The sequence below is a fragment of the Rana temporaria genome, chromosome 1, assembly GCF_905171775.1.
Source record: "Rana temporaria chromosome 1, aRanTem1.1, whole genome shotgun sequence".
Taxonomy (NCBI): Eukaryota; Metazoa; Chordata; class Amphibia; order Anura; family Ranidae; genus Rana; species Rana temporaria.
Window position 1 is genome coordinate 165,361,937 of NC_053489.1, and position 26,882 is coordinate 165,388,818.

Sequence of the window (26,882 nt, forward strand, 5' to 3'; positions counted from 1 at the left end):
CATACACATGCATTTGTCCACTGTTGCTCTTAAAGTGGAGTTCCACCCATAAATATAACATTACATCAGTAGTTTTAAAAAAAATTCATTAGTCCTTTACGAAACCAAATTTTTTTTTTAGATGCCTTCAAAGTGTTGTTGCTAGGCAGAATAGTTAATCTTCCCACTTCCTGCACCTAGGTGCTTAAGCTTCCTAACCTACACCGCACAGACTCCTGGGAATGTAGTGGGTGTAACTTTCCAGGAGTCTGTGCATTCCCCAGTCTCAAAGAATCATGTGACTTGGACAGCACAGGTGCTGAAACCTGATCTGGCACTGCTTGTGCAGCACTTAACATGTGCGAGATTTGCAAGAGTGAAATCCAGGAAGTCATACAGTCTGGCTTCATGATGCACACACTTAAGATGGCCCCAGTCAATTTCTATTTTATAAGGTGTCTAAATGCTGTAACAACCTAACAAAACAGACCTTAGTTTACAGACCAACTTTACTAGAATACATTAAGCTTGTGTATTACAGGGGTATTTATATTTAAAAAGTGAAATTGTGGCCGGAACTCCGCTTTAAGTTCACATGTATGATGATCATTGCAAGTTCTCAACTCTCTAAGGCCTCGTACACACGGCCGAGGAACTCAACGTGCCAAACACATCGAGTTCCTCGGCCAGTTCAGCCCTGAAGCCGCCGAGGAGCTCGGCGGGGCGAGAGCTCCCATAGAACAACGAGGAAATAGAGAACATGTTCTCTATTTCCTCGCCGAGCTCCTCGTCGGCTTCCTCGGCCGAAAGTGTACACACGGCCGGGTTTCTCGGCAGAATTCAGCCAGAAACTCGGTCGGAAGCTGAATTCTGCCGAGGAAACTGGTCGTGTGTACGGGGCCTAAGTCTGTATAAAATACCCCTATTGTCCAGAATAAACAGTGGTAAACTGATGAATGCCTCATTCAATTAAAATTGGCTGGCAGTGAAATTTGGGCTTGTGTCAATGGACAAAATGCAGCATACTTTTAGGTGCATTCAACTTGCATTTAAAATCAGTTTGAGATGCTTCTGCAAACATTAAGAGGTGCACTTGACCTGCACCAGTTGCTTTAGCTGATTTTGCATTTCCAAAGACCTGTGTGGGGATAGAAGTAGTTCTGACATGAACAAAAGCCCATTGACGATCGCCCATAAAGACAACCATGATGAAAGGGTTAAAGTGTAAGCTCACCTTTTTTCAAAAAAATGAAATGTGAACATCCTACACTTTACTCACCCCCTCCCCCCAGCTGCACTTACCTCTATGGGTGATTAGCTGTTCCTACCCATGCAGCAATTCCCATTGGCCATGTGCTGGCACATGACCACGTTGACCAATTAGAATCGCTCTGACCTGCAGTGACAGCTAATCATCCCCAGAGAAAATTGCAGGCAGCATTGGGGAGATGAGGAGGGTGTAGGATGTTAGGTCACTTTTTTATTTTTTGTGAAAAGGTGAATTTACACTCAGAAGTAGAATGGAAAGAGATATACAATTGGAAAAAAAAAGAACGTTACTAGGTTTCCCCTGATGAAGTCTTTGAAAACAATTCACGTTGGGTATTCTTCAGAGACTAAATAAATGGTTGGTGGTGTTTAAGTTATGGCGTGCCTTTGGTCCACATCAATGTTACAACCTCAGACCTAAAGCTATGTATAGATGTCTCTTCATCTGCTTAAAGGGTAAGTTTACTTTTGGAGAAGACAATCTACGCTCTATACACTGCACTGCCAGCCCGATGCCTGAAAGTATCATAATGCTGGCAATGACAATGATCACCTGCTCAGGCTGACCATTGACTGCTCACCATTTCAAGCATTATGATGTTTACAGGTCTGTTGCTGCAGTGTACAGAGTGTTTTTGCTAAAACGAAACTTACTCTTACTTGGTCAGTATTTCTGTTTTTATTCTGTGAGATTTATCTCTTGCTGCTAAAAACAATCCTGTTATTTTACACTAACTTTCCACATGGAAACCTATCATCTAAGCAAAAGCTGTAGGAAATGCTAAAGACTTTACCACTATGATACACAGTTACTCTTTGATTTTGGCATACTGTGGAAAGAAAGAGGATTTCTTTCTTTAGCGGCACATCTATTAAACACGCTGATTCAATTTCCTGGGTCTTAGATGTAGCACTGTTGCCATCTAGAATATCTGTGATAAAATGCAAAACACGCACACATGAGTTTTACCCTTTCTCCAAAGGAAATGCTTATTCTGATCTTACAGCCAGGGTGGCTGTGAAATTGCAGGTCAGAAGTCAATTAACAGGTACATGTTTGGGTTTGCTGCAGGGAAGGAGAACATATAAACTCCATATACTGTATAAAGTGCTTACAAATCTTTATTGATTTTTATGTAAAAGTGGGGTTTGCAAGTTTGATCAACACTCCTTGGATATTAATAACCTTGAAACTTTTAATACATATTTAGCTGCCTAGCATGGGAGGCAAATAATGCTGAAAATACATTGCTAAAGCTACTGGCATTACATCACACCACCAATAGTATATGATACAGTATATTTTATCTGTTAGACAGAGTGGCAAAGAGTTAGTATCTTTGTAACTTGTGTTACTGTTGTGTATACTCATTGAGGATGTTTATGGAGTGATCATAAGAAAGGGAAGAAATACCCTCTTGTTTTTCACCAGTACAGTTTTCTCCTTTAGGAGATTTTTCCTTGCTTTTTTGTCATTGTGACAACAGTTGCCAAGGCATAAATTGAGAGTTAATCTCCCATATGATGATAGTAGCAAAAACCTTAAAGTGTTTATAGCTCTCTTCCACTCCAAACAAAACTAGAACATGGTTTTGGCCACAGTTCCAATTTTAAAGGGCCCCATGACATAGTAAACCAGTGCCATACCTGTTTCTCTTCCGCTTCTTGGAACTCTTCTTTTTCTTTTTTTTCACTGGGGAAGGACTATAGGACTGAGACCTAAAGATCAAGGTATATTGAAAACTACTTATTATTTATGCACCAAAAAATCCAGTTTATCAATAACACTATTTTAAATCTTTGTCTACTGCTCATTTAGAAACAAAAAAAAAACATAACATTCTTTACAACATTATAAGTAAAGATGATTGGAAGTACAATCATTTACAACCAGCAATGATTTGTGAGTAAAACCAAATCCAGCACTCCCCTTCCTTTTTTCCATATGGACAACCAAACTTCATAATATTTATTATATTTTAGATGCAATATGAATGCTAAGAATTTTAGGAAATGTACCTTATAGCAGTGGTCATCAACCCTGTCCTCAGGGCCCACTAACAGGCCAGGTTTGCAAGATAACTGAAATACAGGTGATATCATTTGCTACTCAGTGATTGCAGTATTCTAGTCTGCATCTCCCCAAGGTAATACATAAAACCTGGCCTGTTAGTGGGCCCTGAGGACAGAGTTGATGACCACTGCCTTATAGAACAAAAAAAAAACTCAGCAAAAGCAAGGATGAAAAACTGGCCAGTCACTGTGCTAACATTTAGGGGGCAGAAGAAAGCAAAAGTTGCATTAATTTAGGAAACATTCATTAGCAAAGCTTTAAACAGAACCCTAAACTGTCTTTCATTGTCCCAGTAGGCAGAAAGGAAAATGATCATGTCATAGGGTAAAGAAGGGAAGGCAAAGACTATTGCCCATGAAACAATGATGGAGCCAGAGTAAGAGCTGACTTTCAATGAAGCAGAAAGTGCTAAAAAGTCTCCCTAATGGGGACACATAAAGCAACAAAAACCAGTTGAACGTTCTAACCCACCCCTACATAATATAACGCTGATAAAAAATATTGGCTGGATATAATGCTACTAGCAATATTTTTCCAAGTGGTGTAGCCTTTATCAACCAAACCACCCCCTCCAAAGGAAACCACTATTGTGCCTCCCCCTTTCCATTCTCACCCAATTATCCCTACCTTTTTTTTATTAATTATCATGGGACAAGCAATTGAATACAAGCACCTACACTTCACCATCTAGCAGGCAAATGTAAAACTGTATTAGGTTTGTCTATGTTTTTGTAACACCAATGTAGTATATATGGCTGTTACCTTTCAAGGTATGTGCCATCGGACAGTTGTTTTCTGGTATATTGTAAAATTATGAACGAATAAAAAGTATTGAACAGAAAAAAATAAAATTATTAGCTAGGAACTATTATATAAAAGGAGATCCTTGTAAAACTGACAAACCAACCTTTTTCTCTTTTTGCGTTCTGATTTTTTCTTCTTCTTTTTGGCTTTAGGAGGTGGGGATGGGCTAACTTTTCCAGCTTCTGAGAGGCAATCGCTAAACAACAAAATATTTGTCATAAGCACTTGTTGTCACTAAGAATTGTAGAAGGTCATCTCATCATTACATCATCAGAGCACATGAATAAAACAGAACTCAAGTCGGATCCACTCCTGGTAAATGGGCAGACCCTTGACATCTTCACATACAATGCATTAGTGCTGGTCCTGCATTGTACGTAATAACATGGAAGAAGTCAAGACTGCATAATCAATGATTGTAAAAAAGAAGAAAGTCTGAGTAAGCCAGGAATAAAGTAAGTATTTCACCTCCCTTACCCTCTCAACTGAACAAGCATGTAACCCTTGGTGTATCAGTGTAAGACACCACATACTTATTTATTTTTCAGACTGGAGTTAAGCTTTTAAATTATAGACTTTATATTCAAGTTCATTACAGTAGTTATCTTATATAAATATCTTTATACAAAGCTTAAAGGGGTTGTAAGTTTTTTTTTTTTTTTTTTTTTAAATAACAAACATGTTATACTTACCTCCACTGTGCAGTTCGTTTTGCACAGAGTGGCCCCGATCCTCGTCTTCTGGGGTCCCTCGACAGCTGTTTTGGCTCCCTGCCACGTCCCAGCTAACCCCCTTCATGGGATGCGCTCTCCCTAGGGGGATAGCTTGTGGACACACTCCCGTGATACAGCCGGAGGCTATAGCCGCCGACTGTATCACTCGTCCCTACCCCCCGTCGCATCGCATCATTGGATGTGATTGACAGCAGCATGAGCCAATGGATGCGCTGCTATCAATACATCCAATCTAGCCAATCAATGGCCAGTCTCTGTGGAGAAGAGAACGCCGGACATGCGCACAGCAGGTGAATGGGCTCAGGTAAGTAAAACAGGGGGGGCTGGGGGGGCCGGCATTGCCAGGTGTTTTTTCACCTTAATGCATAGGATGCATCAAGGTAAAAAAACATTTACCTTTATAACCCCTTTAAAGGAATCCTTTCCTAATGCCCCCCTGGTGCTCTGTATGTCTACTATATATTGACCTGAATGGGTTTTGTTGGGCAACCACTGATGAGTGTCACAAGGAAAGCTGCCTGCAGTAACAGTGAAGACCTATTTCTATCAATAGCTGCCCCAGAAACTTCCCCCTGGCACCTCCCATACACACTCAGTGGATTGTTATTTTATGTACTTTGTGTAGACAAACCTATGTATTAGTTGTTGGCTTTCTTGCTGTGGAGAATTCCAGTGAAATGGAAGCACAGCTGGATGTTTCAACAAAATCATACAATATCATTTTTACACATCCTGAGGGAAATTTATACCTAAGAATCTCTCTGCTAAAAACATAGTTGTCATGTTCCAGGAGTAAATGCTATTCTTTCCTAAAGTTCCATTGCTAGCCACTCTTAAAAGTGTCTTGAACAATATAACAACAGAAAAATCAGTTTTCGATGTGGTTCTCAGTCTGGTAAGCCTGCAGCAGAGTGCTCACATAGCAGTCTTGATCATGTACAATGAATTCCCCTACCACACTCGACTCGGAGGTCAGAAATAAGCTGACTTTAGAGGCTTATCAAGGAAATTGTTTTATCCAACGCTTTCTCAAAAGGTTTTTTGACATTCAGCAATGTCATAAAGATTGATGGGCTTAGAACTCATGTGTTTTCAATACCACTTAAGCTGTAACACTATTTCATGTTTCACTGTCAGGTCATCAAATTGACTTTTTATATAATTAAGCACATTCAATACAAGACATGTCATAGCTGAGGCAGCTTTTAATTGCTGAATTTGGAAGGATCAGCAAGTGATTTCAAATGTTATTATTTCCCTAGAGATCTTACATTGCTTACCTATGGTGCTGGCGTGGGCTAAGTGCTCTCCCATGCTGTAATTTTGCACACCCATTCTCCACATCTCCATTCTGCTTCTTGTGTTTTTTATCCTCTTGGTCAGCAGATAGTGAACTCTTCACTTCTTCACTGTAATTCAAAAGAAAAAGATCATTGGAATTTCTTATAACATTGTTAATGCTATCACATTAAAGTCCAAAATCTTTCCATATTTTCTCAAGGTTGGCCAGATAAGATAAGGGGTTTTACCCCCACCAGCCACTGTCAGTGCATTTCCTAAGTGTTCTGTCTGGACCTTCCAGCATTTGTCTGTCCTGTATTTGCCCTTTACACTTCCTATATTGAATGACCTAACCCGTATAGATATAAAGTAAAAGACCTTGGTGTTTTGTATCAGCCTAATTCCAGGGAAAGCATGTAATAAACATTCACAAGATGGCCACAACAGCACCTGGCAAACATCAGGCAGGCATGGACGACCACCATGAAAAAGTAATAAACTAACAAATGATGGTAAACCAGTTTTGGATTTATATTGATTTCATTGTGGGCGAGCACCTGGGCATTTACTTCAAGCATAGAGTGCTGTGGCTATAAAGCGTTATCCAATATGTTCCAATAAGAGAAAAAAGCTAAGTCCTAAAGGTATTTGGATAACATTTTGGATCAACTTTCTACACAGTATTATCTATAAATATGACAAACAACTTTGTTATACAACTTCTCAGAATTAAAATTTGCATTATCACTAAATGCAGTTGTATTTTTTAATAGTTTGGAGGGTGTTACATTTTTTTTTCACTTTCAAAAGAATGTACAATGCTTCCTTTGGTGTTTACGTTCATTTTCACCTCCAATATCTGTTTTTTTTTTTTTTTTATGGGACACTTGAAACTTTACAGGCAAGACTGGATTTGCATGTCCTGGAAGTTGCCATTAATGCATATAAAGCCATAAGTAACGGATATATAAGTGGCAGGAAAGCTCTCAATACAGAGTTGCTGGTGCTGTTTGTGTTGGTTGTTGAAGAGGTTGTAAACGTAATCTTCACAACGCTCTTCGCCTAGAGGTCTGGCATGGTTGATGCACACAGACGTGGTCAGGACTGTGTTGTCCTGTTCATACTACAATAGCAGACAGACATAACAGCTACTCCAGCATTCACTGAAGAAAAGCTATTACCCAACTTTTTGGAAAAAACGTTCATACAGTTACTTTCCATGGATGCTGTTAGAATTATTAGAACTGGTGTACTCAGTGTTACCAATAATTGTGCTTTGCATTGACTAATTTCAATGTTTTCTGGAACAAGCAGTTACAATGTACCTTAAATGAAAGTTACGCAAAAAGCCTTTTCCTTTTTCTTATAGGAAAAAACTTAGCTGCAAACCATTTAAAGACAACATATCAGAAATGTTCGATAATATAGAAACCAGCATTAGCAGGGTGCCAGAGAAATATCAGTATGTGCCTAGAATTTTAGCAGCCACCCCTGAACACATCTTTTCAGCACTCTATTAACAGACAACTTTCTGTTTGACGCTCTCTGATGTTGTTTTCCTAACTGTCAAAACATTGACTAACAGCGTCTGTCACAATTTCATACTGCTGCCAAAAGCCCAGAGAAAAGACAATCATTTTGTATGCCACTTTCCTCTCCAACACTGTAAATATCGACACTTTTATTGTTACTGGGAATACTTCATGCACAAAACGTACGAAATTGCTTATAGCTTGTGTTGATATACTGTACTTAGAATAAAAAAGATAAATGTCCATTATGCGCAATCTTACTAAGAAAATTGTTTGACTTTTATACTTTAAACCCCAGGCAATACAAAGTAATGTGAGAAACCTTTTTCAATGAACGGCCAGTTTGTCCAAATTGAGAAGAAAACACCCTACCTGATAATTAAATGTCTGAACTCGGTTCATATGAAAGACTATTTCAACAAATTATGGTTTGTATAGTTATTACTGGTACTGTACTTATAATGCCATCAATTTTTGCAGCACTTTATATACATATTGTACATTCACATCAGTCCTTGCAATCAAACGTCCCAAGTCACATTCATAAATACACATATTAGGGCCAATTTACCTACCAGCATATATTTTGTGTGAGGAGAAAGACTACACAAGGAAAGGGAGAACATGCAAACTCCAGGCAGGTAGTACCATGGTTGGGATTCAAACCAACAACCCTAAGGCTGCTAGGTGGAAGTGCAAACCACTTAGCTTCTGTGCTGCCTCGAATAATCATGAAAACATGCTTTTTTCTAAACCATAAGGGCTATTATATTATCTTTCACTGTGCCTTCAAAGCTTATCTAAGCCCAATAACAAAAATTTTATATTTTGAAGCTTATCAGCCATTACGTTATATGTCTGCATTAGATTTCTTTTTTTTCTAGCATTTTTTCACCTTTATTTTTACCTTTTGCTAGTAACACATTCAAGTCCTAGCATGACAACACTAAGGCCTCATACACACGGCCGAGTTTCTCGGCAAAAAGCAGCAAGAAGCTTGCTGGGGTTTTTTTTTTGCCGAGGAAACCGGTCGTGTGTACACTTTTCAACGAGGAAACCGACGAGGATCTTGTCGGGCCAAAAAGAGAACATGTTCTCTATTTCCTTGACGGGAATGAGAAAATTTGGCTCCCCGAGTCCCTCGGCGGCTTCACAAGGAACTCGACGAGCAAAACGATGTGTTTCGGCCGTCGAGTTCCTCGGCCGTGTGTACGAGGCCTAATTCACCGCACTGTATCAGGACAACAGAAAAAAAGGTAGGATTCTGGAACCACACCCCTCTCCTATTCTACATAAAATAGAGAAGCACTGTTCTATTCAGAGATACCAGATCAATGAGGTTGATTTACAAAAGGCAAATAGACTGTGCAGTTTCACTTTGCTAAAGCAGTTGCCCCGGAGCTTAATAAATTATGGAGAGCTCTGCTGACTTCCATCATCCAATTATGTGCAACTAAAAATGCTGTTTATTTTTTACTTTTCCTTGCATGTGATTGGGTGTTTTGGGTAAAGTGAAGCTTTTCCTCATTTACTAAGCTCTTTCGGAACCCTCCCCCTCCGGTGTCACATTTGACACCTTTCAGGGGGGAGGGGGTGCAGATACCTGTATAAAACAGGTATTTGCACCACTTCCTGGTATAGACTCCTATGGGAGTCCGGCCCCTCGGCGTCACCCCCCCCCCCCGTTGCGTTCTGGGAAACACTCGGCTCCCAGAACACAATGGGGACCAGTGAGAACGGCGCAGCGCGACTCGCGCATGCGCAGTTGGGAACCGGGCAGTGAAGCCGCAGCGCTTCACTTCCCGATATCCTCACCGACGTCGCGGGCGATGTGGACAGGTAAGTGTCCATTTTTTTAAAAGTCAGCAGCTGCTGTATTTGTAGCTGCTGCCTTTTATTTATTTTTTTCAGGTGAACAACCGCTTTAACCACTTGCTTACTGGGCACATATACCCCCTTCCTGCCCAGGCAAAATTTCAGCTTTCAGCACTGCGTCGCTTTAACTGACAATTGCGCAGTCGTGCAACGTGCCTTCCAAACAAAATTGACGTCCTTTTTTCCCACAAATAGAGCTTTCTTTTGGTGGTATTTGATCACCTCTGCAGTTTTTATTTTTTGCGCTATAAACAAAAAAAGAGCGTACATTTTTAAAAAAAAAACCTCAATATTTTTTACTTTTTGCTATAATAAATATACAATTTGTTTTAAAAAAAAAAAAAAAACGTTTTTTTTTTCCTCAGTTTAGGCCAAAAAAAAAAGCAATAAGCGTATAGTGATTGGTTTGCGCAAACGTTATAGTGGCTACAAAATAGGGGATAGAATTCTGACTTTATTTTTTTACTAGTAATACGGCAATCTGCAAATTTTGTCAGGACTGCGATATTATGGCGGACACATCAGACACTTTTGACACATTTTTGGGACCATTCACATTAATACAGCCAACAGTGCTTTAAATATGCACTGATTACTCTATAAATGTGACTGGCAGGGAAGGGGTTAACACTAGGGGGCGAGGAAGGGGTTAAATGTGTATCCTGGGAGTGATTCTTACTGTGGGGGGAGGGGACTGACTGGGGAGGTGACCGATGCTGTGTCCCTATGTACAAGGGACACAGCATCAGTCTTCTCTCCCTGACAGGACGTGGAGCTCTGTGTTTACACACAGAGCTCCACGTCCCTGCTCTGTCACTGCCGATCGCGGGTACCTGGCGGACATCGCGGCCGCCAGGAATCTCGGTAATGCGCCGGGCGTGCACGCGAGCCCCCCATTGGCTGGAGGCCATATATAGACAGCCTCCCGGCAATTAAGAGCCACATTGTGGCCGTAAAAACCCGCCGTGCGGGCGGGAAGTGGTTAAACACACAACCTCTATGACCAGCCCTTCTAAATCACTTCACACACCTGATATTCAGGAGTGGCAGCCGATGATGCATTTAACAACCCCCTTCCACCTGGAGACTCCATCCCGATATGTAAGCTCTGATTGGTGGAGTGCAACACGTAGGGGGCGTGGCCTGGTGAGGGCCCAGGCAAAGACTGCCATTCACCATCACACAGGAGGTTTTGACTTGATGTGCAGCTCCCGGGATACGCATCACTACCATTGCAATTTCAAAAGTGAAGTTTATTTGCCTTAAGTAAATCAACCCCAATGTAACTGAGAAGAATCAGTAAAGGCAAAGAGCACCGGAAGTTATCAGCTCACAAGATTTCTTGAAAGATCGACAGGCTTTTGTTTTTTTGGGGTTTATTTTTGCTCAACATGCTTTCAATGGTATATTTAGAAGAAAAAAAGGGAGTAAATATCACATTATTGTTTTTGGGTTTAGATATGCATTAAACTTAAAGGATGATCTCTTCCTCACTAAAATTTCTTTGCACTGGCTTTTTCCAATTTATGCATACAGATCAAGCTTCCCTTTCAAAACTCGATTAAATAATTGTGGACTTACCCTGTATTAATTTAGTCAATCTTCTCTCCACCTCTTAAAGTTTTTATACTTCCTTTTGTGATTTGGTATTCAGAAGGTTATTCTTTAAACATCACTATTAACTAATAGATTTGTCATATGGATTTGTGAATTGATTAGACTAAGTCTTCAAAAACCAGCATTAGCTAATAGGTTTGTCATATGGATTTAAGTCCCATGACATCTGTTACTCTATGTTACTATAAGCAGAAATGCAGTTAAAGTGTCTTGTGTTCAGCATCAGATCTGGATTTGTAACCATTAGTAATAATAATACAATTCATTCCAAAACATGCAGGCATAAATATACTGTATACTTTTTATTAAAAATCAAACCTATTTCTGCATTTTGTTGGATAAAAATAGTTGTTTCTGCTTTCTTTAACATGGACCTTTTACAAGCGTAAAAAGTCAGTAGCTTTTCTAGGCATCTGCTGATGGGTGGATATAGAGTGTTAAATTTATTACAAGCTTGCTAATAACGCTCATGCTGCTAATGAACTCATTTTGAGACACAATATTATTTCTAACTATAAAATAAACTGGCCAAGAAAGGGTAGTTGGTCTTTTTCACACTAGATGTGTTTTCCTTTGCATGTTAATGCTGATAAACATGTGTACATAAAAAATAATCAATCTTCCTTAATGATCACAGGAATATGAGATGTGAAAATTAGAATACACAGTATTTGTGTTCTTTTACCAGCCATTTTCCAGTTTAATCGGCTTCTTTACAATGCACCGAATTTAGACCCTTAATATTAAAAACATGTCAAAACTACATGGACTTTATCATACAAATGCAGGACATACTGCCACAAAACGTACTGCATGTTTACTGCCACAAAAAAAACCCATTCAGATATATTGGAGGCTGGATATGCAACGTTATTGCGCATAATAAATCAAAATCTTTTTGAATGTTTTTAAACCACAGAAATCTTCTATTCAATTGCTCCTCATACATCCAGTTACCTACCTGTAATAGTCTCAACAGTACATTTTAGCCATGTGATGAAAGAACATGCTATGATCCAACCAATCCCGAAGCCTTATATGGCAATACATAAGTAGGTAGATCTTGTGGGCTAAATTAAATACCAGACTGCAGATCAACAGCAGAATGAAAAGTCTTGACTTACTGACTGCTGTATAACCAGTGACCTCCCTTCCAATGGTAGTAACTGGGCAATTCAGGCACTAGTCCAAGACAACGTGACATTAAAATGGAACACTAGGGTAAGGGGCAAAGTTCTGTGCAGTCCCAAAGTCAGTACAGAAGACAGCTATCTTCTGGTGACTATACCAGCAGCTGGTATTAGTTGATGAATATTGCTAACCCCTCCATACACATTTTAATAGTTTATTCTTCTAAGTGGCTCTGTGTGACAACTTCAGAAGGTCTTCACACAAATTCCATGGTCTTCTCCAGTATGGAAGCAAGAGACATCCTAGTACACCATATAGACTCAAACAAACTTTCCTTCAGCAGATCTTTCCCCTAGTTTGGCCAGATCACAAAGAAAAACACCTACATTAAAGCCAGTGCTTGTCCTAAAGATAGCCAGTTAAGCCTGTGGTTGTGCCCTTTAATTTCACTTTGAAGCCTCGTACACACGACCGTTTTTCCCATCTGGAAAACTGTGAGGAGGGCTTTTGGCCGAGAAAACCGGATGTGTGTATGCTTCCTCAAAGTTTTCCCGTCAGGAAAACAGACAGGAATCCCGACGGGAAAATAGAGAACCTGCTCTCTGTTTTCCCGTTGGGATTCCTGTCGGCTTTTTTTACCGCCAGATTTACTAATACTTTATGGGAAACACTGCGAGGCAGTGTTCCGCATACACACTGACGGGATTCTTGGCCAAAGCTCCATGGCAGTATTCCTTTCGTGTTCTCGGCCTTCCCCTCGGTTTTCACGGCGGACTTTTTACTGCTGTGAAAACCAAGCGAGTGTACAGGGCTTAAGAGTAGCCTTATATTGCCTAACTTAATGCATAGAAGTCTTTGCTGCAGCACATAACTTAGATGATTGACCTCAGTGCTAAAGTCATTTTAGGGTCCCTAATCAATATAATAGATATTTGTCGGTTTTTGACTAGGAACCTCAAAGTGGGAATGACAACTGTAGAACTGAGACTGGTCATCGAAGTTACATGCTGCAATGTCCCTTTTAAGAACAATCTAACTTGCAATTTAGATGGCCCTTATCATACTACACTGGTGAAAAGTGATATCTAGACAGTTACCAAAGATTAAGTATGTATTCCTCAATATGCTATAAAAAAAGAGCAAGTAACAATAGTCAAAGATCAGCTTTTTGTTTGATTTAGTAACATTTAAGAGACAATCGCTATCAGATGGTCATGGATTACTTCACTTTGCCCATTTCTACATCTTTTTCAGCTGTCTTGGCTGGAAAGAGACTGAAGGAGTTAAACGCTTCAGTGATAATTCCACCCATCACCTTCTTTCCAGAGCTAAATTTAGCTAGTAAAGTCTGGGGGCGGAAAGCAAGATGTTTTGATTGCATTTACTTAGAATAAATCCCACCGACAAGGCAGTTTTGAAAGTGCAGATTAAAGGGGGAGAGGGAAAAAGGAAACCCCTCCACAGAGTTGTGATTATTAATCATGTGGATTCCTGTAGTTTGTTATGGAAAATTATAATAGCAAATCAGGCAGAGGCTTTCTCTGTGATTACACTGATTCACAAGTGGCTCTGATTATGTCAGAAGCTTTTGTACTGCGTTATTGGGATGTTTTAACACCAGCTGCAACATTTTGGCAAGCACAGTTAAAAGGTGCAGTTTCATTCACCCACTCTAATTTGTTTGTGCTAATTTAATTCTGTCATCATTCTGGATACATATATTATGAGCCATTTCCGCAGTGCTGCAGACTTCAGCTGATTCATTTCAACAGCCAGATGGATTACCAAAAATATAATCTATAAATCTTTAGGCCCCTTATCAAAATTTTTATAGGACCCCTAAAGCAGGGCTGTCATTGAGCCAGGTTGCAGAGAGATGCCTTGGCTGTCTTTGTTTTACAGGCAGGTGGTGGCAGTTCACCTTCCTAAATATACAAGACTTGGGAGTTGATGTACTACTGACAAACAGGTTGTTACACTTCGGAAGGGAATTTTATCCAGAGCTTAGTTAATGTTGTGAAATTTCTCTTTGCAAAGAATAGCCAATCACATGCAAGTGTGAATTTCACCTCAGTCAATAAGTTCTGGGAAAAGATTCCCTTGCAAGTGCAACTTCCATTGCAAAATGAACAGCCTTTCTTACCTTTAGTAAATCAACCCATTGCAGTCAAAATTGAGCACTGGACTAGTTGTCACAGCTTAGTGTTGAGAATGATTTGCTTTATTGTGAAACTCAGTGCTCACTTTCTTTCCTTAGCTAACTCTATGGCAAGTCGAACCAAACATGCAGAATACACACAAGATGGGAAAATATCTCTGGGCTATGTAATTCACTAGCTGCACTACAAACACATAATTCCTTGCATATCTGTACTGGGTATGTACTGTATGCAATGGCCTGTGACTGGAAGTGTTGAGTGGGAAGGTCTGGGTGTATACCTTACAACTCTACAAACTAGGAAATTTGCAATCCATTTAACAATAGTTAGGCTATGAGTTAAGCCGTGTACACACAATCGGATTTCTGAAGGAATCAAATCCGATGGATTTTTTCGTTGAATATCCGATGAAGCTGACTTTCATCAGTCTTCCATACACACTATCAGACTAAATTCCGACTGTGCCAAAACGCGGTGGCATAAAACATTACGACGAGCTGAAAAAAATGAAGTTCAATGCTTCCATGCATGCGTCGACTTGATTCTGAGCAGGCCTGGATTTTTCTCCGATGGAGTTCTACACAGACGATCGGAATTTCCTATAGTTTTTTTTTTTATCCATAGGAAAAATTTTAAATATGTTCTATTTTTTTTACACCAATGGATTTTTTTTTTATCGGACAAACCGATCGTGTGTACACGGCTTTAGAATAGCCATATGTGGCTTAACATTTTCAAGGGATATGACAGGTTTAGCACCTTAAGGTAATCAGCCCTTGCAGAGATTACATTCTGAGTAATAATAAGCAATTATGAACATCAGGATTACACACAGCATCCTACATGCATCAAAATTTCTGCCAACGATAGAAAATCTTTTCTTTATATCTATATAAAATGAAGTCACATAAATGCTCATGTGCAGCACACTTACTACACCAAGTTGGTAAGAAAAATATCTCTTAGCTCCTGTCATCAGTTTTTGCAGTTAATTTGCATTTGATCTGGAAATCACATAATTTTTTTCACGACTGTTCTTTAAAGTTCTTTATATAGTCTTCAAAACCTTTACAGCAGATTTTGGAATTTTGTGGTTATTGAAGGAAAATAGAAAAAAAAAAGCTGAAAGTGATTGTAAAGTCAATTTCTTTTTTTTATAAATAACAAACATGTTATACTTACCTGCCCTGTGTAATAGTTTTGCACAGAGCAGCCCCAATCCTCTTCTTCTCAGGTCCCTCGCTGGCACTCCTGGCCCCACCCTCCTGTCCAGTGCCCCCAGAGCATGCAGCTTGCTCTTGGGCACCCGAGCTGCAGCTCTGTGTGTCCATTCAGACACAGAGCTGCCGTTTGGCCCAACCCCCTCTCTCTCCTAATTGGCAGCAGTGGGAGCCAATGGTGCTGCTGCTGTGTCTCAGCCAATCAGGGGGAGGGTCCCGGATGGCTGAGGCACTTGTGCACATCGCTGGTACAACAGGTAAGTATTAGGGGGTGCTGGGGTGGCTGATACACACAGGAGGCTTTTTATTATAATGCATAGGATGCATTAAAATAGAAAAAAACTTCTGACTTTACAACCCCTTTAAACTAGGTGCATAAACACACTGGATGCTAGAACAAAATGAACATGAAAAAAAAATAGTTGTTAAGAAGAATATGGGCAAAGCACAACAAAAAGAGGGTATGCCCAACCATGACAACCAAATCCTGAGGAAACTCCTTTTAACAGCACATGAAAAGATAAAAAGAAACCCTTGAACAGGGTTACCCATGGCGGCTATTTGGAAGATTATGTTAGACTGGCCCAAAAGATCTTGCTGATTATATTAGGTTTACATGAGTGGTTATGGGATTGAATTGCGCCACATTGATGGGAGTGTTGATGGGACTGGTCTTTTTTGTATGGATACAATGGAAAGATTGGCCCAGATTCAGGTAGATCTATATTTGCGTGGGCAAAGGGCAACGATTTTTGCTCTGCGCCCACGCAAATATTTCTATTTGCCCGCGATTCACGGAGCAGTAGCTCCGTAAATTGCGCGGGCGCCATGCAAATTAGCCCGGCGTAAGGGCGCCTAATGTAAATGATCCCGCCGGGGGCGGGAATCATCTAAATTAGGCGCGCTCCCGCGCCGAGCGAACAGCGCATGCTCCGTCGGGAAACTTTCCCGACGTGCATTGCGGCAAATGACGTCGCAAGGACGTCATTTGCTTCTAAGTGAACGTGAATGGCGTCCAGCGCCATTCACGAATCACTTACGTAAACGACGTGAAATTTAAATTTCACGAGCGGGAAGGGCGGCTATACTTTAGCATTGGCTGCTCCTACTATTAGCAGGAGCAGCCTTGCGCTAAAGTCGCCGTACGGAAACTCCGTACCTTGCGTGCGCAGGGCCCTGCGCAACTTTTGTGAATCGGTGGTAGTATGCAATTTGCATACTATACGCCGATCACAATGGCCGCGCCCCCTAGCAGCCAACGCAAGAATGCAGCCTGAGATATGAAGGCATAAGGAGGCTTATGTCTGTCATATCCTAGGCTGCAGTCCGCGTAGCGATGTTCCTGAATCAGGGGCATTCGCTACGCGGGAGCAAAACAGCTATTGCGCAATAGCTTCTTGAATCTGGGCCACTGTGTATTATTTGCAGACATTTTTGTGGGTGTTGATGTTTGATCAAATAAACTGTATTTAATAATCACAAACATGTAAATGATTGTAATATACAGATTTTTGAAGACCACAACTGATTTTCTTTTTTTCTTATTTTAGGGGCGCAATAGCTTCTTGAATCTGGGCCACTGTGTATTATTTGCAGACATTTTTGTGGGTGTTGATGTTTGATCAAATAAACTGTATTTAATAATCACAAACATGTAAATGATTGTAATATACAGATTTTTGAAGACCACAACTGATTTTCTTTTTTTCTTATTTTAGGGGCTTGTAGAACACTGCACCAAAAATACGTTGTGTAGTTTATACAATGCAACAACTGTTTGTTATATTACTGTATTAGTTGCCTACCACGTTTAAAAATATAGGGGTAGCACTTTTATTAGCTGTTCTCTGTTCTGTATAGGCACTTTCATCCTATTTTTTCTATTTTCAAGTTCATAGCCCGGGCAATGAGAGATTAGCGATCTTGTGACCTAGTAAGATATATATATATATATATATATATATATATATATATATATATATATATATATATATATATATATATATATATATATATATAAAAATGGTTTCACTCTGATTTTATTTGTTTTTCCAAAGCAAAATTATAATAACACAAATCTAATTTTTTCAATACTGTTAGATCTTTAAAATAGTAACAAAAACAAATATAAAACAATGGTATACGGTATGTATATATAAACTAGTATAAATATCACTTAAATATGCTAGAAACCTTATAAGATAGCCATATAAGGACATTTACCGCAAGGACTTAATACATAAAATATATCACTTTTCTTAAATGCTTTACTTAAAACACGAAAAAGAAAGAGAAAAAAGTGAAACAAAAATCCCTTCTCTTCTCTCCAACACAGAGAATTGGAGAGAAAAATATATATTTTAACATGCAGTGTAACCTATGTTGTGGGTTTATAAACCTACTAGAGTTACAGTAAATGCGTTGCTCTGTAGTTTGCACTACCTGTGACTTTCCAGCTATCATAAAATCCCAGCATGGTCAGCCTTCCTGGTGTGCACAGCTGGATGCCAACAATCTCTCATTATTTCAAGGGATTATTTTATTTAATCATATAAATAAACCATTACAATATTTCCCTCTGCGGTTTCACAGTGTCACTATTGTGTCCCTGCAGCTCTGAAAAGACACGTGATGTAGCTCAGGGCTCAAAATTTCAAGACCTGAACTACTAGATAGGCCTCAAGTGTTACTCGCCACCAGTTGGCCCACCCAACCCCTACCCCACCCGCCCGTAATTCCACCCCAAAATACGCCCTCATAAATGATCTCATAACGTGGCCCTTATTTTCCTTTTTTTTTTTTTTCACCCTTTGATGTATGCCAGTGCTGCTGATCTCCTGCAGCCTATTTACAGCATTGTAATCACACCAGTTTTAGCTGCCTGTCACTGCTTCAGGCCAGTGACAATGGTCACTCACTACTGGAATCATTTGTGTTAAAATGACCACTTGTTGTCTCCAATGGGAGCCTGTGTGACAGGGTGATAACACAGTTACACAACTGGGAGACAAGGATAGAGCATTGTCACCATATACCAGGAAGTACCTTTACATGGACCTAAAGAATTTTTATAGTATAATAATATAAAAAACATTTTTTCGATTACTTTAGCATATAAAAGCTTGTATGAGATTTTAGTGATTAGATTTACATTTCCTTAAAAAAAAGTCCTGGTACTGTAATGTTACATTAGCATTAATAAAAGTTAACAAATTGCACCTTTATACACAGGAATATTTTAAATTAATTTTCAGATATTGGACAGGGTAAGTTAGAGCTTATATGAGAATGTTTATGTTCAGTTAGGGCTCGATCGCACTTTCTTTGATAATTGAAGAGCTATGAGCAAAAGCATTGTGGCCGTGGCATGTGCACGCCCCCAGCCACTTCCTTTATAACTAAAGGGGAAGAGGTTGGGGGCAGTAAAAACATTGCTCAGCTGAGGGTTTTTTCTGCCTCTCAACCACCAGTGTGAACAAGCCTTACTGATTAAAAAATATTGAATGTACCACTTAAAAGTTAGATGACACAGGAAACTGTACCACGTCAAGAATCTACCTACATTTTGTAATTGTACCTCCAGCTCCGTGAAACTGTGTTTTGTTTCATGTGAAATGTGATTCACATTTTGTTTCTTTATTTAACTTTCCTAACTTCTTTCAGAGAATGTGTCATATAGGCACAGAAGGGCAATGTGTTTTATGCACATCATCATGGTTTGTGAACAGTAAATGCTGAGTGCAGCCACCGTTCTGAGGATGGCTATAATTTATGTTCTGTCATAGCTGCTGCTGATGGATGGATGATTACCTGTTAAACATTCCTCTGTCATAAAAAAGAACAGTAGTTGCTTAATGTCTTTGGATACGCAACCCTGTCACTTGCATTAAGGTCTGAGCTGAAACGCTATGTTCAAGCCTTTGGCTTAAAGCCTACTTGTGCGTACCTTATTGTCATACCTCAATGTGCCAACAAGCTCAGAATGTTGAGCTGCTGAAACTAATTAAATTAATTTTTGCTGGTATAAGTGAAACAAAGCTCTGTCACTTAAGAACAAATAGACCAGGAGACATGGCTAAATTTGAACTTAAGTGAAATTTGTCTGCTTGTTATAGCCTAATTCAGAGGATTTTATTATGTGGCTTTTTGGCTAGGTTAAATTAGAACATGTGTCTAGAACTACGCACATATGGTCATAGCCAGAGCTATACCTTTCCTAAAGTGTATTTATCGCCAACTTTTTTTTAGTTTTCGATAGAGTAAAGAAAGGATAAACACCCATCAGTTTATTTTTTTGTTGTAAGTGTACTGCTAGGGAGAGTGATGGGAGTTATCTAAAATATGTTTTCCCTTTGAAAGGTTTCCCCTCACCTTTATCAGTTTTCATTAGGGTTGTCCCGATACCACTTTTTTAGGACCAAGTATGAGTACCGATACTTTTTTTCAAGTAGTCGCCGATACCGAATACCGATACTTTTTTTTAAATGTGTCCCCAAATGCAGCGATGTCCCCCCACATATGCAGCCATTGTCTCCCCCCATGCAGCCATTGTCTCCCCCCATGCAGCCATTGTCACCCCCCATGCAGCCATTGTCACCCCCCATGCAGCCATTGTCTCCCCCCATGCAGCCATTGTCTCCCCCCATCCAGCCATTGTCACCCCCCATGCAGCCATTGTCACCCCCCATGCAGCCATTGTCACCCCCCATCCAGCCATTGTCTCCCCCCATCCAGCCATTGTCACCCCCCATGCAGCCATTGTCACCCCCCATGCAGCCATTGTCACCCCCCATGCAGCCATTGTCTCCCCCCATCCAGAGTCTCCCCCCATGCAGCCATTGTCACCCCCCATCCAGCCATTGTCACCCCCCATCCAGCCATGTCTCCCCCCATGCAGCCATTGTCTCCCCCCATCCAGCGTCTCCCCCCATCCAGCGTCTCCCCCCATGCAGCCATTGTCTCCCCCCCCATCCAGCGTCTCCCCCCATCCAGCGTCTCCCCCCCATGTATCCAGCGTCTCCCCCCATCCAGCGTCTCCCCCCCATGTATCCAGCGTCTCCCCCCATCCAGCGTCTCCCCCCATGTATCCAGCGTCTCCCCCCATCCAGCGTCTCCCCCCCATGTATCCAGCGTCTCCCCCCATCCAGCGTCTCCCCCCCATGTATCCAGTGTCCCCCCCCATCCAGCGTCTCCCCCCCCATCCAGCGTCTCCCCCCATGTATCCAGCGTCTCCCCCCATCCAGCGTCTCCCCCCCCATGTATCCAGCGTCTCCCCCCATCCAGCGTCTCCCCCCCATGTATCCAGCGTCTCCCCCCATGCAGCCATGTCCCACTTACCTGCATCCCCGCTGCCGCCGACTGTGTAATATGCCGGGAACATTACAACTTTGAATCGCTGTAATGATTGGCGCTGCGTATAGACACTCCCCCTCGCTCGGGGTTGGACAGTTCACCCGAGCGAGGGGGAGTGTCTATGCGCGGAGCCAATCATTACAGCTATTCAAAGCTGTAATGTTCCCGGCGTATGAAACAGTCGGCGGCAGCGGGGATGCGGCTTCACGGCGACGGCGGGGGGGGCAAGTATTCTATTTGTGTATCGGGGGTATTTGCGGGAGTACGAGTACTCCCGCAAATACTCGGAATCGGTCCCGATACCGATACTAGTATCGGTATCGGGGCAACCCTAGTTTTCATGACATAACATTTATAATGTCCTCTTGCTTTCTGTCCTGGGAACAATGGCGATCAGGACAAATAGAGGGGCAAAGGTCACCAACGCTGTAAAAAAAGCTTGGCAGATGGTCTTAACCACTCCCTACTCTATCCAAACCTAAAACAAAAGTCTTGCCTTTGCAAGAACTTTAAGTTACACAACTACCGACAGACATGACATGGAGATCTATGAAATGCATTAAGGTGAAAAAAACGTTTACCAATACAACCCCTCACCTAATGCTTTAAAGAGACAGTCAAATCATAATATCAGGTAGAGCTTGCTAGAATGGGTCAGCCCTTTGCAATTAAAAGTGCTCCATAAATCAACGAAAGGCAGATGAATGAAGGGTCTAGCTCCTCCATTCATAAAACTCTTTTTAGTTCAAGGAGAACGGTACCTGGAAGGACAGAGGAAAGTATATTTCAAAGAACATAGCAGGCACCATGACAAGAGACACTTTTGATTCATTTTAATGTAAGCTCTTGTGCTGATATAAAAAAAAAAGTATAACTCCACTTTTGAGAAGAAAACATTCCCCTGTGGGTGATTTATGTACATTGCAGGGCGTTTTACAAACGTACCTACCTTATTATGTTATTCTGAAGGAATAGCTATTTGTCTGTGTTTATCATTTATCAATCAGCTGCTGCAATTGCAGGGCCTCTGATGAGGAAAGTGTGAGGATCTGCATCCCTTTAGATTTGATTTCCCTTTGGGAGTATCTTACCAAAAATTACATTTTTGTTGCAGGGGATAGCCAAGATCCGTCTTAGTGAAGACCTATGGGAAAATCAATAGGCCAATCACACAAGCAGGAAATTACATTTCTAGGGGGAATTTTGTACATCATTTGTGTACAGAAAGCATCCAGGTGGCCAAATTGCACTTAATTTAGCAGAAAATTGCAGTGCTGAAGACTAAAAATTGTTAATTTTTAAATAACTTTAAATTACAATATGACGTGTTGCAATTGTATACCCTATATTATTTTTTTGCTATTTCTTTTACCCCACGGAAGTGGAGTTAGCATTTAGGCTTTAAACAATTTACATATAATATAGTTTGGTGATTACAGAATTAACCTTATTTGGACTGGCTACTATAAAGCTAGTCTGCTTCTTTATTGTTTTGGGAGGACGTATCGGTACCTACTCCAGGTACTGAATTTTTGTGATCGCACTGTGACTGGATCAAGCTGGTTAACAGGCAAATGGTACAGAGCCAATGGCATTGGCTCTATACCCTGTAATCACTGTGAAAGATCAGCGCCACAAATGCAGGCTACAGCTATCAAGCATGTGTCATTTATTGGCCAATAAGGAAAGAAAGCTTACAGACCACCAGCCAGCACAAGTGCAATACCATACAGTGCCAACAGTATAAAATATACCTCTCTAATTTCATTCACCCCTCTACAGTATATGCCAGCCTCATTCTTTCTTTGGTCTGACCTGTAAATCAGCCCATCACCTCCCTTATCTTGCACGCCTGTATATTAACCCCTTCATCTCCACACTTCCTTTGTATGTGACCTGTACATTAACTCCTTCACCTCAAGATCCTTCTGTGCATGCCCTGTACATTATTATACTTAGTTCACCATACCTCACAACTTTTTTAGATGGTAACAGGGGACACCTATTAGCAAAAGTAAGTAGGCATAGGATGAAAGGTTTAGCACTTTTTTAAAAGATAAATAGTATTTTATTTTTATACAACTATATAGATCAGACCAGAATGAGGGACAAATGAGGAGGACAGAGGGACATTGTGACTTGTCTCCTAAAATCAGTGAAAGTTGGGTGCTATGAGTTCACCATTACCAAGCTCCATGTTTTTACTGCCTCCATACCAGCAATGATAGTTATACTACCAAAAGAAAAAATGATATGAAATTTATATGGATACAGTGTTGCATGAAAAAGTAGTTCAGTCAGAGTGTCACAGCAGTGAAAACTGACAAATGCCCTGATAATGTGTGAAACATTGGTGTGAAACATGTTGCTATTGAGGTGGTTAATCAAGCCATAATTACAAATATAAATCAGTAAGGCAAACACTATTATGCTGAAGGCTGACACACTGTTTAAAAAGCTATACCGCTTCTATTGCTTGCTTACGAACAAAAATGCTGCGATATTCACAACAGCTTATTTAAACCTTCAAGATACCAGCAATGATTTTACATGCGAAAGGGGAAGATTCAAAAGAAAATACAAGCCTCAATTCCTTTACTGCTTCGATTTTCACAAAATCAGCATTTAATGGAAGGGAATGCGGCCTGGAAACTTTCTAAAAAGGTTTAATTACCACACTGCAGGTGTTCTATCACAGCGCTCGAAAAGTCATTTTGGCTGCCAAAGTTTATACTAACACCTTGAAGGTAAGGTTAAGATGAAATCTTAGATAGGATAATTTTAATTAAAAAACTATATGTAAGAAATAATAGCAGTGTATAATTTCAACTAATTTTCAGTAATAGCTAGGCAAGGAAATTAAAGTAGAATCATTTAAAATACACTTTTTGGTCAATGTTAGTGTCATTATGGATTGATAAAGTGATGTAACAGAACCAGTGGGTGCTGCATCCCATAAAGGCCAATCACAGAAGAGCTTTCAAAAGATTGGTGTTATTGGACTTCTGCAGGTTGTTCTGTTATTCGTTCAATGAGGTTACTGTACTATTTTTGAACCTCGGAGTCGGTATTAAAGTAATGTAATGTTTTAAACTAGGATTTATATGGCAAAAAATTATATATGGCGTAAATTTGCATACATCTAACAGTTAAAAAGCAAACTTAAAAAAAATAAAAATAATTAAGAGTTTCTTTAAAGCCTGGGGACAAAGGCAATTCATTACTAGATATTAATGTCAGACTATGAACTGTTAGTCTTTCTGCTACACTGGTATTAATGGTTGTAAAATTAATACTTACTGACCTCTAGTGGAAGAATGGGTAACTGATTTTTATTTATTTTTTTGTAACGTATACAGAATGAACTATTCAGAGTGCACTAGTGACTTGTCTCCGATGTGGTGCAGGAAAAACCTGCAGAAACAAATCTTTTTGCAGATCTGCACAAGAATGTGTAGTATATACCTATTATTATATATTGGCAGAACCCTGGCAGAATTAATTAATTCTTGGCCATTTTATAGAGAATATGAATGATAACACAAAATCATAAATTCTGCCAGGGTATGTAAACTTATGAGCACAACTGTAGGGTGGTCTCCACCTTGTCTCCAGCATCTTGAGCTGGGCTTATTCTCCCTGGTTGAGGATTAAAATGTGTGGGAGGAGGATGCAGGATAATGTGACCTTCAGTGAACTGTTATACCCCAAGCTGGATTTTGTAAAGGAACAGCTGTTAGGTAAAGCATTCAAAAAAGAAAACGCTGGCTGGACATTCCAATATTGGGTGAGCTGGGATGTGCAATATGCCTAATCTTTGTAAGCATTAGTGCACACTAAGGGGCCTGAAGTATGACTTTGACAGGATACCACTATAAGCTTTTGTGGATGTAAGATGACAAAGAGTTCCTCAGCAGATTGGTTGCAACAACTGCCTTTTTGTAAGAAAAAAGCTTATGCATGTCAGTACTTAGACCCCAATATAGAGGTTTTCCCCCAGGTAGTATTGCAGGTGAGATCTGTTTATATTTGTTTTATACTTTGTAATTATATTTTGTGATTTTGTTTGCATGTTTGACTAGCACCATTGTTGTAGTGTCACAGGAATAGGAGCTTAAAGTTCAACTCTGGTAAAAGTAAAACCCCTCCACTGCAGTGGACCCAAACTGCAAGGGTTAAATATTTATGTTTAGGAGACCAGAAGAAGCACTTTTACTTACCCAATCCTCTGCTCCCTTATGCTCCAGCAGTGGACTGTCCCTCACTGTCATATTCAATGCATGGGCTCTACACTGGTCTTGATTATGTTAGGGGCATCTGACTGCTGGGGCATAGAGGAGAGGAGGCTGAGTGGACCAGCCTGGGTCCTGTAGAAGCAGAGGATCAGATAAGTAAATCTGATATTCCATGACCCCAAGACATAACCAATCATGTATTCCTTGCAGTGCAGACATTCTCACTGCAAAAGATGGTTTTACTTTTCCTGGAGTTCAGTTTTTTATTACGGTATATATATATATATATATTTTTTTTTTTATACAGTAGATGCTGTTTATTGCTTTAAACTTCAATCAAGCCCATTTATATAGCCACAAATGTTTCCATACACCAATATAGTTTAAGGAACTCCCCTAATGGGTGGAGGGCCAGCTCAAACCATTGTGTGTTATTTATTTTGTGGTTGAAAGAAAGAAAGTAAGACGTAAGAAAACTCTTATAAAATTTAAAGAAAGCCTCACAGTCTCATGTCTCTACATACATTTTCCTGTTAGACAGCATAGTTATATTTGCAACAGTACATACAATCTGATATATTCACATCTTAAAAAGGTATGAAGACAAAGTGATTAGAGTTGTGGTCTCTCGGGAATTACATTGGATTTAGTTGGTAAGAGATGCCATTCATCCAAAGGTCCCAGATCTTGTTAAACCTCTTTGGAGATCCTCTAGTAGTGTTGATAAGTTGGTAAAGGAGAGCACAGAATTGATGAACTTTTTACAAATTCAGCTTTAAATTGTAAAATAGTTCTGAACCCTCCAATGGACACGTACTTTGGCTATCTCCCTTTCTGCACCTTTTCCTGAGTGATGCATTGTGATGCAAAGCAGAGTATTCAACAGTCATGTCAAGAAAAACAATGAGCTGTGGCTAAGAGCAAGAAGTCATAAAGTAAACTTTAGAAGTCTATGTATCATACCAATGAAAATTTAAAGCAAACCTGGGGTTGGGAAAATATATCTAATCCAGTGCTGCCAAGACATAGCAAGTGCACCGCCTGTCTCAGTGCCCTGGGGTGCTCCAGCATACTAATTCACTATTCTGAGTTGAAAGTATTTCCTACCCCCCATCCAACCTACTAAGCTTTACCTATAGACCAGTTAAGCCAACAGTGCATAACAGGAGGCAGAAGGGGGCAGGATTAGCCTCTTGGCTCAGAAAGCTAGGTCAGTATTTGCATACCAGAGCGCCTTATGCCGCGTACACACGATCATTTTTCGGCATTAAAAAAACAACGTTTTTTTAAAAATGTCATTTAAAATGATCGTGTGTGGGCTTCACATAATTTTTCGGGTTCTGAAAAATGACCAAAAAAAATCGAACATGCTGCATTTTTTAACAACGTTTTAAACAATGTCGTTTTCGGGTTGTAAAAAATGACCGCGTGTGGGCTAAAACGACGTTAAAAACCCGCGCATGCTCAGAAGCAAGTTATGAGATGGGAGCGCTCGTTCTGGTAAAACTACTGTTCATAATGGAGTAAGCACATTCATCACGCTGTAACAGACAGAAAAGCGCGAATCGTCTTTTACTAACACAGAATCAGCTAAAGCAGCCCCAAGGGTAACGTCATTTG

At 40.2% G+C, this 26,882-nt stretch overlaps 1 protein-coding gene across 1 annotated transcript in view; it reads right to left on the reverse strand.

Moving 5' to 3' along the window:
• The window catches only part of SRRM4 (serine/arginine repetitive matrix 4), a 194,594-nt gene that overhangs the window by 61,126 nt on the left and 106,586 nt on the right, over positions 1 to 26,882 (reverse strand). The window contains exons 2-4 of the mRNA XM_040345593.1: positions 6,141 to 6,269; positions 4,230 to 4,322; positions 2,896 to 2,967 (exon numbers count right to left, since the gene is read on the reverse strand). Coding sequence (XP_040201527.1) covers positions 2,896 to 2,967; positions 4,230 to 4,322; positions 6,141 to 6,269 — 294 coding nt within the window. The remainder of the gene's footprint in view (positions 1 to 2,895; positions 2,968 to 4,229; positions 4,323 to 6,140; positions 6,270 to 26,882) is intronic.